Here is a 17,078-nt window from a genome sequence, read left to right as displayed (position 1 = left end):
GGACAATTTACAAGTTGGTTAAACCGAAAAGTATTGCTTAACACTTGTTGAAATTTGTGGACAATTTACAAATTAAGTTAAGCCGAGATCATTGTTTAACACTTGTTGAAATTTGTGGACAATTTATAAGTTGGTTAAACCGAAAGGTATTGCTTAACACTTGTTGAAAATTTGTGGACAATTTACAAGTTAAAGTTAAGCCGAGATCATTGTTTAACACTTGTTGAAATTTGTAGACAATTTACAAGTTGGTTAAACCGAAAAGTATTGCTTAACACTTGTTGAAATTTGTGGACAATTTACAAGTTAAGTTAAGCTGAGATCATTGTTTAACACTTGTTGAAATTTGTGGACAATTTACAAGTTGGTTAAACCGAAAAGTATTGCTTAACACTTGTTGAAATTTGTGGACAATTTACAAGTTAAGTTAAGCCGAGATCATTGTTTAACAATTGTTGAAATTTGTGGACAAGTTACAAGTTAAAGTTAAGCCAAAGACATTGTTTAACACTTGTTGAAATTTATGGACAATTTACAAGTCGAGTTAAACCAGCATGTTATTCAGCACTTGTTAAGATTAAAACCGAGAAGTTTATGTACCCGAGGTGTGTCACCCCGAGAAGATTTTACAAAGTGGGAAGAATATGTAAAAGATGTGCAGAATATTCTAAGTATAGAATAGCCCCAGAACAGCCAAAAAAAAAAAAAAAAAAAGACTTAGAACTAAGGCTCCTCTCCTCCAGATTGTTGAATTTGAAGATTAGATACCACCTCGGCCTCCTTCTCTGCCGTTATCTCGGTGTCAATTACTTGGAGAGTTTCTTCAATAGTCTTGACCTCAGAAGGGATGTCGGCTGGTGCGATGTCGGGAACAGCTTCTTGGACAACCTCATCGCCTTCTTCATCATAAGTCAAGTCTAGGACTTGCTTCTTCTGAAGAGGGGACTTGGCCCCATCAGCATCTTTTGATTTTCTAATCAAAGCCTCGTCCTCTTCCTCCTCGGCCTCATCCTCAGCATCAGATTCGCCGACATCTTCACATGGAGTTGGGGTTGGAGGAAATGGCAAGGGAATGGCGTCGGCCTTCTGCAAAGGAGAGTCATCAGGAACATTAAGCTTTTTAAGAAGGGACATCCAACCAAGGGTGAAATCCTTGTTGCATGCCTCATTCACTTGTTTTTCATAGGCCTCAGTAACGTCGGCTGTACCCTGTGAGTACGCCTTTTCGTCAGCGTCTTTGATTTCAGCTTCTTTGGTGGCCAGGGCCTCCTGAAGCTCTTTTTCAGCTTGGGCCATTTTTTCCTCGGCCTCTCTCCTTTGTGATTCGGCCCCCTTTTTAATGGCCTCAGCAGCCTCAGCTTTTTCTTCGGCTTCGGTCTATGCCTTGATGGCTTTCTCAGCTTGGTCTTCCAGCTTCTTTATTTTTGACTAGAGGCCTTTATTGGTCTTTGGAGGCTAGAGACCTCCCTCTTCATCTCGGCAAGCCTCTCTTTGTTCTCAAAGGACTGTATTGAGAAAGAGTGGGCATGCTGGATGGCCTGAAAGAAAACAGAGATATTAAAGAATATTCAAAGTGTGAAATAAAGAGAAAGAAAAATTTACCAAGTAGAAGACGTTTACCTGAACAGAGTGCTGTAACATTAAGGCATAGTTCTCATACTCGCTATACTAGGCGTTCCGCTCCAGATCACCTGGGAGAAGTAGAGCGGTACTGAGTGCAACGCCGACATTGATATCGTCGGCGCTGTCACTTGCCATTACGGGCTTATCCTCTAGGGTGATTTCGGGGGCCCAGGGGGCATCTGGTTTCTTTGACCCCAAAATCGTTGCAGATGACCTCGGCCTTTTTGATTTAGAGGATTCGGAAGGAGGTACTTCGGCAGACCTCTTCGAAGGGACAGAGGCAGTTTTCTGACTTAGAGCCAGTTTGGGGCTGGCAAAGTGTCCTCAGTCTCAACCTGAGTCACTTTCGCCTTCGGTTGAGCTTTCTTAATTCTTTTTGGTTTTGTTGGAGGTTGGGTTTGTGTTGGTTGTTCGTCAATGGATGATGGAATGTTGGCTAGGAGGTCTTTAGCAACTGGCTTTGCGCGACCCATCTCGGCTGTAAGAACAAGGCATCAGCGACGCTTTCTTTGGGATGGTGGAATGAGGTATGGAGCCGAGATCGACGGCTGTTCTGCTGGATCAGAGGTTGATCCTTGGTCTGTTCGCAATGTTGATGCAGTTGGAAGAATTGTAGCAGAGGGAGGAGATAAGCTCTTCTTCTTCTTTTTCTTGGGGACGTCGGGGAGAGCTGATTTGTATGTTGGGATGAAATTGAGAAGCAGGGGTGCCTTTCACTTCTGAACTGGCAGGTCCAATAATTTCTTTAAATCCTTGCTGGGAACAAAGGATTGGCGAAAGTTTTTTGGCGGCTGAGGAAGAACTGTAAAAGTAAAGACAAAGCAGACATTAGGAAACAGATAAAGTATACAAGACTTTAAAAGTAAAACAAGTATGGATGAAGGGCTCTTACCATTACCCTCTATAAAAACTGATCGTGGGAGAGGGAAGAGGTGGAGGTCTTTATCTGGGGCGAACTCCCAGTTCCCCGAGGTAATGAAATAATCGTCACCAGCTCCCTTGTTGGAGTCTGGGAGGTCGGCTACAATTTTGAATACTGTGGACCTCGGCTTAAGGTAATAAATGTAGCCTTTTTCTTTCAAGTTAAGGCCACACATGGTATAGCAATATTGGATGTCGGCAAGGGTGATCCAAGCGTTTTCCTGTTTAGCTAGGGCTATAATACCATTGATCACTTGGTAAGAATTGATAGCCAGTTGCATAGGGTTCAACTTATAGTAATAGAGAACCTCACGAAACAGAATGTTTAGTGGAAGCCGAAGTCCACACTCGATAAAGGCGACTACGGGGAAAGGCATGGAGTCGGCAGTGGGCATGATGGAGTCATCATCCCCAGCCAACCTCAAATGGACGTCGGCTGGGATCTCAAACTCCTGTCTAAAGTATTCTAGTTTGGAGGGGGTGTTTACCCTATGTTTCCACATACCCATGGTATCGGCTTAATCCTAGAAGGTGGGTTTCAGAAGATGTTTTTGAAAGGTTATTGGGACCTCGACAAACAATAAAGTAGGTGCAGGTTTCAGTTTTTTCCTAAGTTATGGGTTCTACAGACAAATCTTAGACCTAAATCTATGGAAACACGGATTGAAAGCAAGAATCTGGAAAAGATGCAAAAAACAGAAAACAAAAACGAAGTTTCAGAAACAAGAATTGAGATGGGCTGTCAAGAACATGAAGAATACAAGAGTATATGGCCAAGAATAGTGGCAAAAGTGCAAAGAAATGGTGAAACAATGCGTGTGTGCAAAATGTGGGCAAAGGCAAAATCATGGATGAATGCATTCAGATGTACGATTTATGAATTAAAAAACTCGAAACAGTACAGTAATAGCGACAGCAAAAAAAAGAAGAAACATCAGGGAATTGAAAACTAAAAGAACAGTAGCTTACTAGAAAAAGGGAAGCTGGAAAGGGATTTGCCGATGTCTTATGACGGTTGCAGGAGCAGAAGACCGGTGGAAATCTCGCCGAAAGGGGTGAACAGAGAAGGTTGCAGAGCTTTGGAAGCTTGAGCGATGGAGGGCTTCGAAAGCTAGAGAGAGATAGCAGGAGATTCGAATGAAAAAGTGAAGAGACGGAAAAAAGGGAAAAAGTTTTTGATTAAACAGAAACGGTGGCAGAAGCAATCAATACGCCTAAAAGAACGAGGGCGTCAGATGGCGCACATGAAGAAAGAGGCGACTAACAGGCGCGTCACGTGTATGGACCAGTAAGAGAGAAACGTGTGGCTAAAACGGTTGGGTTGAAGTGCATGACAGCTCATGCGCGTGAGAAGGTCCTTAAAAATCTTGATTTTTTAGAGAAAGCATGTCGGCCTGAAATGAATGATCTCGGCTGTCAAATTTTAAGTTGATTTACTGAAAGAAAATATAGATATAGGTTCCATCACCTCAGAATGCCGAGGTAATAGAACCTAGGGGGCAGTTGTGGGGATGTATTTTCTGAATACCAACACATGGCAAGGTGACGCCGGCGTGTCAGCCGAGGTGCCACGTGTCCTGGTTGTGACGCTGAGGTTATCTCGGCAAGGCCGAGGTTATCTCCTAAGATATCGGAATCCGAGATAAATGGATAAGGGGCAAGAGTCCTAGAGTAAAGAGGGAACTTTGCTAAGATAAGGATAAAGCTCTTAGGGAGTTTATCTTTATGTCTTGTGAAATCCAAAGTAAGCACTGAATAAGAGTCCATAGAAGTCAGGCTTCTAGTGGGACTAGGTTTATGTTGGCTATAAAAGAGAGACACCCCCGTGGGTCTAAGGTACGCAAGTTTATGCTTTGAGCAGTAAGTTTAGCACTTGATTATCTTTGAGAGATATACTGACTTGATCGTCAGAGTGCCCCCGGGTGGAAGAGCCACCGCCGGAGCCTTTTCTTTTTGTTACAGGTTAACTAGAGCCATCTATTCTGCCGGTACTCTCTAATTGATTACTAAACGGGCAGTGTGGTCAGAAAATTACCCACACAGATATTATTATAAAAATATTAATTGTAAGAGCAACCTCATCAAACTCAATAAAGTCGTTCTCCAATTAAATTAGCGAGATAAACTCCAAAAAACCAAGCCCATCAATCTCGCTACAAGCGCGCCAAAATTTAAGGATGCTACAATATCTCGCTACAACAAACGAGGTACTATTCATCATTATTCATTTTTTTATTATTACTTTTTTTTGTCTATCGCGCCAAACTCTACCCTCTTCCTTTTCCTCTTTTGCGCCAAAACTTCAGAGCGGCAACCACTCCATAGCATCTGCTTTCACCATATCTGAAGCTCAGGCTCTCTCTCTCTCTCTCTGTTGTACTCTAGATTTGGATTAGATTGGATAAATTGGGATCTGTAATTTTATTTGAGAACCATTAGTGGCTCTTTGATTGAATTAAGTTGTTTTATGCTGAACATTGTTGAAAATTTGTATGCACAAAATTCTTGTACCACAACTGTTCGATAATTAGATTACTTGTATCTTTTTAAAATCTTTAAAATTGGGTTAAGAAATTTTTTGTCATACTGAGAAAATACATATATAGTTTGTGATCTTTATGGGTTTTTTTGATATACATTGGTGGTGTTTGGGAAGCAAGTTCCCAAATTTTTTTCTCATTTTTTCCACTAAAAGACGAAAGTTTTACAAAACCAAAAAAAAAAACACATCCAAACAAAATATCACATCCAACCCCATAATCATTTCACTTTTTCTCTCACAAACATCACATCCAACCACATAAAAACCCAACTATCTTCCCAAACACTAAAAATTTTTTATCTCATAAAAACCTACATCTAATAAAATCTACATAAAAACTCACTTCCCAAACACTCTCATTGTATACAACTATAATATAATTTTAAGATTTTTGTTGAGTAATTACTGCATGAAATTAATTTGCCCCATTGTCTACCACTGTTTAGTTGAAAGTGATCAAGTGTAAAATGTATTGTTGATTGTTCATGTCATTGAATATAATTCTCAGAGAAAGGATGGACAAAGGTGAATTATTATGAGAACAAGTAGAAAAAAAATAAAGGTGAAGTGTGTTCAAGTTAAATAACAAATTGAGCCAAAACCAAATGTTTTTCCTTTTATGTTTGTTACCTTCTGCATATCTAATTAAGGCATTGAAACTTTTCTGTTGTCTGAAATCTCAAGCATATAAAGCTAATGTTCTTGATATGCCCAGACAAATGAAATTAAAGAGAAAGATAAAATCCTCTCGCGTCAAAGGGGCAAGAAATAGTGCCTGACCAACACTTTTTTCCCAACCTTGTTTGCAATTTTTGCTTGCATTTGATTAGGTTGTTGCTTCCATATTAACTCTGTTGGGATGTTAGCTTAGCTACCTATGATGCTTCCTTATATTAAGCTTTTGTTACGTAATTTTGTTTACATAATAAAATCTTCATTTTGCCTTCAAAAAAGGGAGGGGGGGGGGGAATTCAAATTTTAGTAAACAATTATCAAAACACTCCTCAAAGCTCAACCCTTTACTCAAACTTATATCAAATTGAGTTTTACTCAAAGGGAGACTCAAATTCTTTACTCAAATTCATATCAAATTAATTTTTTTTAACAAAAAAAAACTTTTAACTCCTTTTATTTAATCCAACCAAAACTTAACACATGTGCCCTTTTTCCCAAATTTGAGTTAAGGTTTGGAGGTGGTCTTAGTAGGCTTCATTGAATTGATTTTATTTTATACAAAAGTGCTAACTTACTGTCTTGTTGGGATGGATTCAATCTGATTTTTTTTCACTCTATCTTGTATAATGGATTCATTCTGATTTGATTCACTCTATCTTATAGGATGGATTCAAGTGGAGACCCCTTCTTTATCAATCTTTTACAGGAGGGCTCCAACCTTGACAACCAATTCATGAAGTCTCAATATCTGAACCAAGTTAGTTAAGGTGCTAGCCAAGAATATTAGTTTTCAACCAAAAAAGAAGCTGCTACCAAAAAGTCACGCAGTGGCAACTTTTCTAAAGAAGAAAACAATTTGCTTCTGTCAGCTTGGCTTAATACTAGCTTGGATGCAATGCATGGAAATGAGCAAAAAAGTAAGACATTTTGAAGGAGAGTTAGGGAGTACTTCCACGAGCACAAAACATTTATTAGTGAACGTACTGACAATTCTTTGATGAACCGGTGGTTAATTATTCAACTTGGAACCAATAAATTTTGTGAATACTTTGCTCAAATTGAGTCGATGCATGAAAGCGGTGTGAATGAACAAGACAAGGTATCAATTACATAGATATTTAAACATTTACCCTTCAATATATTTTAAAATTTTGATATATATATATGTATTTTTTTTTCTCTCTCCAGATTGGGAAGGCTAAACTCATGTACTAGGAGATTCATTAACCTTATTTCAATTCGAACATTGTTGGAATGTGTTGAAGCATCAACCAAAATGGTTTGAGATGTACAAAACGAAAAATCCAAAAAGAAGTCGAAATTCCACATCTTCATCTTCAACATAAGAGTTAGTCAATCTAGAGGAAGATGAGATCTCATGAGATACGCATTATAACAACCCTGACCCATGATTAACGTTAATTCATGCTTAATATGCCTAATAAGTTCTTGAGTTCAAATTCTGAATTAATTACATGTGTGTTGCATTATTTGTGATTATATCTGTTTAACGTAGAAAGATATGTTTGTGTTTTCATTTCGGTTTGTGAATTGAAGGCCTCATCGGCATTTGAAGCAGAAATTGACTTGATTTATGTGTTAGTTAGAATTTTATGGTAGGTTCAATTGAAATTTGATTCGGAACGAATAAATTAGATTAATTTAATGCCCATTTATTTAGCCTTAATTAATTATTTTCAAGTGAGCCTATATAAGGCTTCTTATATGCCTTTATTCTTTCTTCCTTCTTCATTCAACATATTTGAGCTCCCTCGTACAAGCAAAACGTAAGAGAGTGAGAGAGAGAAGGCAATTGAGATCAAAAGTTGTGATAGGAGAGAATTGCCAAGAAGTATTGGAGATTTGCAAAGGATTTGGGAATTGAAGTTCCCTCACTTGTGCAATTCAAACTTTAGGTAAGAGAATTAGCCATTGATCTTGTAATGTAGTTGATTAATGTATGACAACAAGTGAATTAAGTGAATTCAAGTAGGAATTGAGCTAGAATTGAAGAAAACTAAGTCATACCATGCATGAATGCATATTGTCTCACATTTTGAGTTTAATTTCCAAGGATTGCCTTATGCATGTCTTGAATTTACCTTAATTTTGGGAAATGATCAAGTTTCATGTTGTTTTGTAGCATTTGATAATGTTTTGAGAAGCTTAAGTTCAAAGAAATTCATGCATGTCATGTTCATGGATCATACATAAATTTTAAGTTGAATTTTTGCACAATTGGCAAACTTTTTGGCCATGATTTCTTGAAAAGACCCTTAATTCATGACGTATTATGATTTTCTAAGTGTTCCTCAAGTTTTGGCCTAGAAAAATCAAGTTTTGATGCTTAAAGATTTAGTTTTGAGCTTTGGAAGCAAATCTGGAAATTCCAGAATTCTGTTTCCACGCTTGTGCGACCACTCTGAGTGCATGCACTTCTGCTCGAGCAACCATAAGTCCGCTCGAGCGTGAAACGCAAGCTCCTAGAAGTTCATGTGTTTTTACAGATCGCTCGAGCGACAAAAGTCACACTCGAGCGAAGGTCTGAGTCTCATGCTCGAGCGAGGATCGAGTGTCCGTCGAGCATGAAAATCAAGTAACCAGTACTTTTTCATAGTTTGCAGACCGCTCGAGCGAACCTTTACATTTTGCATGTCCGCTCGAGCGAGGAAAGCCACACTCGAGCGTGGACCCTGTTTTCAGCAAGTTTTGAAAAATATTTTCAAGTCCATTTTTGCATCCTCATTCCATCCTAGGCATTCCTAGGCCAAGATTAGGACACCATAATAAGGATAAAGGCTAGAAACATACTAAGAACAATGAAATAAGTTATGTACACTCCGAGCGTGTGTTTCAATGTATGTATCTGTTATGTTATGTAGGTCACGCGCCGCAAGACATCTGATTTGCTTATTCTGTCTGTTTACCTTGGAGCCTCTGTTATCTGTGAATAATAACTTTATAAAGCTATGCTAAATTATAAGTATTTTCTGAACGATATAAGATGATCTGTTTCTGAAATATTATTTTCTGTATGAATGAATGGTTGTCCAATGTTTCTGAAATGTATTCGTGGCATTCTTAGCTTCAAATGACATCTATTATCTGTTCTGTGACGTCCCAATTATGGGTCAACTCTATGTCTCATGAGCCAACTGTTATGGATCCTTATGTATACGTCTCATTTATGGGCCAATTGTACGTCTCATAAGTCAACTATATCGTCTCCGTACACGAGAGTCAACTGTATTCCTTTATGGCCGTCTCTTTATGGGTCAACTGTATGCCATTATGGTCGTCCCCTAGGGCTGAGCAAGGAATCCGTGAAATCTGTAATCCGATCCAGTCCAGTCTAGTCCAATCCGATAGGTTTGGATTGGTTTTCTGAATCCGTGGTTCGATTCTGGATTGAAGAATTAAAAATCTGTAGTCCACGGATTGGTTCCGGATTGAACCCCATGGTTCCGGATTGGAATCGATTCAGACCGTATACAAATAGTCTATATTTTTATTATATATCCTCCCCCATAGTATCTTCTCTTATTCTATATAAAACCTAAACTCAAACCTAAACCCGTATAATATCTTCTTTTATTGTTTTTGTTTGTTAGTTTTTAGTTTTAATTTATAATGGTCTAAATTCTTATGGTAAAACCAGTTTTCTTATGGTCGTTTAAATTCTAGAACAGTATATCGCTATTATAAAAAAACATGTTGCTATTGTGGAACTAATATAACGCTATATTTATGTTTTTATGAAATTAAAGTGTTATATATATATATATATATATAAATATTGTTATTTAATTATGTGAATCTGTGGTCCTAAATCGATCCAATCCGTGTTTAAATTGATTGGTTCAGATTGGTTCCATCATTTAAACGGATTGGATCGGTTCCAATTTTTCAGGAACCGTAGATAACGGATTGGTCCTGGTTTTACCCTAATCTGGTCCAATCCAGACCATGCTCACCCCTACCGTCCATTTATGGGTCAACTGTATGCCTTTATGGCCGTCCCTTTATGGGTCAACTGTTTCTGCTAGTGCTAATGAATGTGCCACGTATAATTAACTGCAAGTTCTATTTATGAATATGACTCTGAAACTGTATTTGTTATATACCACGATTTCTGAACATAATTACAAATTCATTTCTGACAATTATTGAATTCTGTTTTCTATAACTGTTATAGACAACATTCATTAAACCTCTTTACTCTGTTATTATTCACTAGGTTCCAGCTCACTATTTATATTATGTATGCAGGTGAGCAGGCACGTGACTAGGCCCAGATTTGACGGCTTATGTTTCTATTTTGTCAGCTAACTACCGTGCCTCCTGAGGAGGTTTCTTTTGAGAGGATTATGTCAAGGCTTTAGTTGAGCTTGTTATATATATCTGTACTTAGACTAAATACCTTTTGACCCTATCTATGTAACTAAGTAACGTAAGACTATTGTATTTTTGACGTCACATCTGTATATATATATATAAGTTTGTTTTGAAAATTTCAGTCCCATGAAGGTTTGCACAGCTCTATGGACTATGTTAATTTTGTATATTGGCTTCCGCAGCCCCTATCTTATGCCATCCTGTTCAGAGGCCTTTGGTAATCTAATGATTACTAGCCGGTTACGACGCTAAACCCATAGGGGCGGGTTTGGGTCGTGACACGCATGTACAATTGGAGAGACCAATTGGAAAAAAGAAAGAAAAAGAAAGGCAGAAAAAACTGAAGAGCCAACATACTACAAGTTCTCCAATTGTAGACTTGCTAATTGACATAAAAGAAGAGAGAAAGAAAGGAATTGAAAAAAAACTTGAAATGCTTGAGAATCATATATTATTCATGTTGAAAAAACTGAATTGGAGAAATTAAAAGAAGAAGAGAGAATCATGATGATGAATACAAGTGGGATGTCCCCAATGCAACAAGAATACTATTACCAGCACCAAATGAAAATCATTGAGTGTCGAAGAAAAAGCAACATTTCCGAGTAATTTATGAAACTGCTATGTTTTTTACTATGTTGTTAGTTTGGTAGATTTTGTTTGGATGAAATAGGTAGATACTTTTGTACTATTTGGTTTCGTGATGTATAAACAGGGGTTCTTTTTTATGACTTTTAACTAAAGTAAGGTTTATGTATATTTTGTAACTTTTGACTATACAATACATTGGCATTTTGTAAGCTTTACTTGTTGGAGTTTGGTGCTACAAAGATTATTTTATTTCTCAATAAGAAACATACAGATATTACATAAGTTGATTTGCATTAGTATGAAAACATGACAATTAAAAAAATGCAACATTCTAAGATTGGCTATAGATTTACTACAAGTGCTCAACCAAATCCGATTGGAGTCAAGAATGAGTTTCTCTCTCTTTTATGTGACGATGTTGTTAAATAAATTCCATGATATTAGGTGTACGTTCAAGTGACACTTGTGCATGAGGGATTTTATCGATTTGTGTGAGAACCCCGACTCATGATTAACGCTAATTCATGATTAAGAATGCTAAGTAAATGATTAAAACGAAATCCTAAATTAATTACGTGAGTGCGTTGCTTTAAATGCATTTTTATCTGTTTGATATAGAAAAATCTGTTTATGTTTTGATTTCGATTTGCGAATTGAAAGCCTTATCGGCAATCGATTCAGAAATTGACTTGATTTATATGTTAATTAGGATTTATAGAATTTTATGGTAGGTTTAATTAAAATTCGGTTCGGAACGATTAAATTAGATTAATTTAATGCCATTTGATTAACTTTGTTATCTACTACTTAGTGAGTCATTTTATTGACCCCACTAGTTCAACTTTATACCTCATTTCTCCTTAATTTGATGCTCAAACGTGAGAGAGGGAGAGAGTCGGGAGATTTGGGCCCTAGACTTGAGAATTGAGTTCAAATAAGAGGAGTTGCTAGGAGGGAAGAAGAAACCTTGGACATTTGATCATCTAGCTCAAGAATTTATCACCTAAGATCCAAATCGAACATGCAAGGTAAGAAGTCAAGTCTCTAGTCTTGAATTTAAGTTGATTCATCTATGAAATCAAGTGAATTGAGCTATGACATGTAAGAATTAAGCTTAAGAAGTAGGAAGGGAAATTAGTCCATGCATGCATGTTCATTTCATTACATTTGGAGCATGTTTGCTAAGAATTCCCTCATGCATGCCATAGATTGAGCTTAATTATAGGAAATCATCATGTTCTCTATCAATTTGCCAAGTTTGATCATGTTTTGAAGTGGTGGAGTTGAAGAGAATTCATGCATGTTATATTCTTGAAACATTCATAAAGTTTAAGTTGAATTTGTGTACAATTGGCATGCTTTTGGGTCTTGATTTTATGAAATGATATTTAAATCATGATGTGTTATGAGTTTCCAAGTGTTTTCCAAAATTTTGGCCGAAAAGGATGAGTTTTGGAGTGTTGGATTCATGTTTTGAACTTTGGGAGCAAATTTGGAAAATCCAGAATTTTGCTTCCACGCTCGAGCGACCACCTTTATTTTCACACTTCCACTCGAGCAACAAAAGGTTGGCTCAAGCGTAAATTGCATGATCTTAGAAGTTTGCGTGTTTGGAAGCACGCTCGAGCGACAATACTTGCGCTCGAACGAGGACCTGTGTCTCACGCTCGAGCGACCGTCGAGCGGAGATTGCACGCAACCAGAACTTTTTCACATTTTGCAGATCGCTCGAGCGAAGGAGTGTGCGCTCGAGCGACCACTCACATTTGGTATGTTCGCTCGAGCGAAGAAAGCCACGCTCGAGCAAGACCCCTGTTTTCAACAAGTTTTGAAAAATATTTTTAAGTACATTTTTGCATCCTCATTCCATCCTAGGCATTCCTAGGCCATGATTAAGACATTATAATAAGGATAATGAAGTAGAATCACACCAAAACAAGTAGAAAGGACTAAGTTATCAATTTCGGGTGTGTAATTTAGTATGCGTTCGTTCTGTAACTGTGTAGGTTTCGCACCTCAAAGAAGCTGAATAGCCTGCTTACAGCCCTGTTATCTGTGAGTAACAATGTTGTAAAGATATGTTCAATCGTACTTATTTTCATATTGATAAATCATATTGCTTTTTGAAATGATACTTTTTATCAATTGAATGATGATCCTATTTTGAACTGTATTCATGGCATCCATAACGTATTGTGATTGTTATTATTATTGACATAGTTATTGTAACAGAGATCTCTATCAGTTCCAAATCTGGGAACTATTGTTATTGTATGATGGCCATCAATTGATTGTTCGGTCTTTTAAGACCAAGTGTATTGTTGCTATCGGATGTACCATGTATGACTTATATAATTATCAATTGATTGAATTGATAAAATCGAGTGATAGCTTGACGAATGATATTGATTGAAATTGTTCTAATGCTAATTGATTGTTTCAAAAAAATTGAAGGACATCATTCTTAAACTCTTTACACATTTGTTATTCACTGGGCTATAGCTCACAGTTTATTATATATATGTAGATGGCCAAGCACCGGACCAAAGCTAGAGGCGCCGACCTGAACTCATGTTCCGAACCTGCACGAGTCAAGGCTTTTCAGGTGATACTATCCACCCTTTTGCTAAGTGTAATGAATGTCTAAGACTTTTGATTGTACAATTTTCGTGATGGGATTATGTCCATATCTTGTATTTGCATTTTTGTTATAAGTGGTTGTGAATATGGCTATATGCATGAAAGTTTATTTCCGTTCAGGTCTCCACAGCTCATTGGATGATGTAGACTATTATTGATTAGCTTCCGCCAGCCCTCTTTATATTGTATTATTGTCATTATTGTTAAGCAGGCCTTTGGTAATCACAGATTACTGGCTGGTTACGACGCTAAACCTATAGGGGCGGGTTTGGGTCGTGACAATTGTTCATAATCAAGGTTTAGCTCTCCTCCGTCATCTCTTTTATTCTCAATGATCATGTTGTGTAGTATTATACGAGCCTTCATAATATCTTTAACAGTCTGAAGATCCCATAGTCGTGTAGGTCCACTCACAATTAAAAAACGTACTTGAAGCACTCCAAATGCAAGCTATACATCCTTTCTATACACCTCTTGGACCTCAGCAAAATGTTTATTCTTTTTTCCTTGTGGACAAGGAATTGTTTTAACAAAAGTTACCCATTGTGGATATATACCATTAGCAAGGTAGTATCCCATGGTATATTCATTTCCATTGATCGTGTAATTAACTCGAGAAGCACACCCTTGAGCAAGCTCGGTAAATACAGAAGACCGTTCTAAAACATTGATATCATTATTAGACCCAGGTAATCCAAAAAATGCATGCCATATCCAAAGATCATGTGATGCTACTACTTCCAAAATAATTGTTGGTTCATGTGCATGACCAGTATACATACCTCTCCATGCAGTTGGACAATTCTTCCAAGTCCAGTGCATACAATCAATGCTCCCTAACATCCTAAGAAAATCGTGACTTTCGCCAATAGCTAGAAGTCTAGCAATGTCGTCGTTGTTCGGTGACCTCAAGTACTCATCAGAAAAATTGCAACCACTGCTTTGACAAATTTCTTTAGGCTTTTCATTATAGTACTTTCTCCAATCACTAAGTATTCATCCATAAAATCAATTGCTACTCCATAAGCAAGCATTCTAAGAGCCGTAATTATTTTTTGAAGAGAAGACAAACCGAGCACTCCAGCACTATTTCTTTTCTAGACAAAATATGGTTCATAAGCTTCTACTTCAAATTGAATGTGGAGAAAAAGAGAACGATTCATTCGAAACCTTCTCCAAAATAATTTGGGAGGATATACTGGTGGATCAGCAAAATAGTCAAGAAAAAGCCTTTGATAGCCTTGCAAAGGATTATGAAATACGAACTTGCGTCATTGACGAGCAACATGTCGTGACTTTGATGAACTCTCGGCTTCCATAGAAGCTATTGTAAATATCTCTAACTCATCATCAGAGTTGGAGTCATAAAGAATCATGTCTAGAAAATGAAGATCCATATATAAAAAATTAATGAGGATAGAATGGAAGAAAAATATTTTATTTAGATTGTGAGAATTAGAGAACATATGTTATTGTTTATAGTAGAAGAATATGACCGTTTAAAAAATTATGACTGTTGATAAATATAGCTGTTGGAATGCACAACAGAATGATCGAAGAATATGGTCCAGTTTTAGATTTGGGATCTTTATGTTTTGCCCGAAACGCACCAGTTGGCCATCATGTTGGTGACTTTTTAATGATTCGATCCATTCATATTTTAGAGTTGATGGAGTGGATCAACCACAAAAAATTTCAACTCAATCGGAGATCAACACGATGGCTGCCCGATCCAAGCCGCAAGCACCTGTTTCCTCTAGTTTTACCTTTACAAAGGAACATAGGAATTGTTTGGCTAGCATTCTAGTGCTACTTGATCAAGCCAGCTCATCAATTTAATAAAAAAAGAAAGAATAAACAAATATAATAAAAAAGTAATATTTTAATAAGATTGAGTTAGAATACAGAATTTGATGAAGTGTGTACTAAAAAGATGACTAGCTAAAATAACAAAATAGCTTTTTAAGTTATAATTTGATTAAGAATTTGAAGAGATTGGTATGGATGCTCTAATAGCAATGTCACGGGAGATGCCATTAATCATTTGAAAAATATCGTATCCAGAAAAAGATATCTTCACCTAATTGCCAAATCAAAAAAGATATCACCTATATGGATTGCCAAATCTAGGATATTTTCAATTGTATAATTATGGTCTCATTTAAGAATTTGACTATTTTAGTAGATTATTTTATTTTTTAATATATTAAAATATTTGTGTTTGAAAAGAGTGTTAAATTTTTTTATAATTCGATGTAATGTTTGTGAGAGAAAAAATGAAATGATTCTGGGTTTGATTTGATATTTTGTCTTATTAACTATTTTAGCATATTTTATTTTTTTGTGAATTTTAACCAAAAAAAAAAAAGTCTAAAATTAGCTTCCTAAACCCCTATAATCTTTATTGTTTCGTATTATCTCCTACAATAATATTATCATTATATTAAATACTAGCAGTTGATCCGTGTAATGTATTTGCTATTTTTTAAAAAATATTTGATGGTACAATGTGTGTTATAAAAAAATAATTTTAATTTTAATTAAAATTAAAATTAAAGTATGCTTTACTAATTTATTTTGGTAATATTGGTACTAGCGTTCTATAAAATTGTTACTTGATTCATTATATATATTAATTTTAATTAAATTATTTATGTATTTTGATAATTTTATTTCTATTGTATTATAAAATAGTAAAATAAATACTCATTTTGATATTAAAAATAATAGTTAAATTAGAAGAAGAATTAGTAGCATAAAATTAAAATTAATTCTAACTATTTAATTGTCTTTTATATTCATTTAGAAAATAAAAATATGTAGAAATATAAATTATATAAAAGTTATTAAAAAAATTAAATATAAATATGTTATATAAGATTGTAAAATAAACACTCTTAATTAAATTAAAATATCAACTGTATAAAAGAAATTCAACAACAACTAGTTAACAAATAATCACATAACAACATCTAAACCAGAAAAGAAAAAATAATGAAAGCATCCAAATGATATATACATTTTAGTGTGTGAAGTGATTAATCATTTGTAATATGATGTTAAAACATAAAAATAATTTACTTTTCAACAATTGAAAAGGTAACTTAAGTAGTAAATCCAAATTTTAGAGGTTCTTCGAGAGTATCATTGTTGTGCAAATTTTTCCTTCTGTGGATTTTGATTATATGAATAATGTAGGAAAATAAGTATAATTTCATATATAGAATTACTATAAAATTTCAACGACAAATCTATAAATAGAATAATATAAAATTGGTATTGGGTATAGAATAATGCACGAAAAAATAAGAAGAAATAAAAAAAATTAGCATTAAGAAAATATATCCTAATATCCTTGAAAGAATTAAAAAGAAAAACGTGAAACGTAAAATTGGTATTGAGTTTGTGAATTATCTCAATTTACGATGAAAAATATGTGAAAAATAAATATTTGTCAAATAAAATTCATACAAAATAGATAAAGTTAGTATAATTTAAATTAAATTTGAATTTGTGTAGAACTCTATATGTAATTAAGAAAATACATAACTCTCTTAAAAAAATATAAGTCCTTATAATGTGCCACCTAAATTTTGATTTATAAATAATAATAATTAGTGCGTTTGGTTTCAATTTTCTGGAAATTAGGTTTTTTTATTTTTTTTGTGTTTTTTTTTATATTTTATTTTAG

General features: G+C 35.5%; 1 protein-coding gene across 1 annotated transcript in view; it reads right to left on the bottom strand.

Annotated features, from left to right (window-relative positions):
• Positions 1-2,368: 2,368 nt before the first annotated feature.
• Positions 2,369-17,078, bottom strand: part of LOC145823014 (uncharacterized) — a 47,629-nt gene continuing 32,919 nt past the window's right edge. Inside the window, exon 4 of the mRNA XM_082921796.1 lies at positions 2,369-2,425. Within this exon, the coding sequence (XP_082777922.1) occupies positions 2,369-2,425 (57 nt within the window). The remainder of the gene's footprint in view (positions 2,426-17,078) is intronic.

Source organism: Camellia sinensis, chromosome 1 (genome assembly GCF_055761805.1).
Source record: "Camellia sinensis isolate YWXY chromosome 1, ASM5576180v1, whole genome shotgun sequence".
Lineage (NCBI taxonomy): Eukaryota > Viridiplantae > Streptophyta > Magnoliopsida > Ericales > Theaceae > Camellia > Camellia sinensis.
The sequence above is the reverse complement of the archived record's forward strand: the minus strand, read 5'-3'. Positions and strand labels throughout refer to the sequence as shown.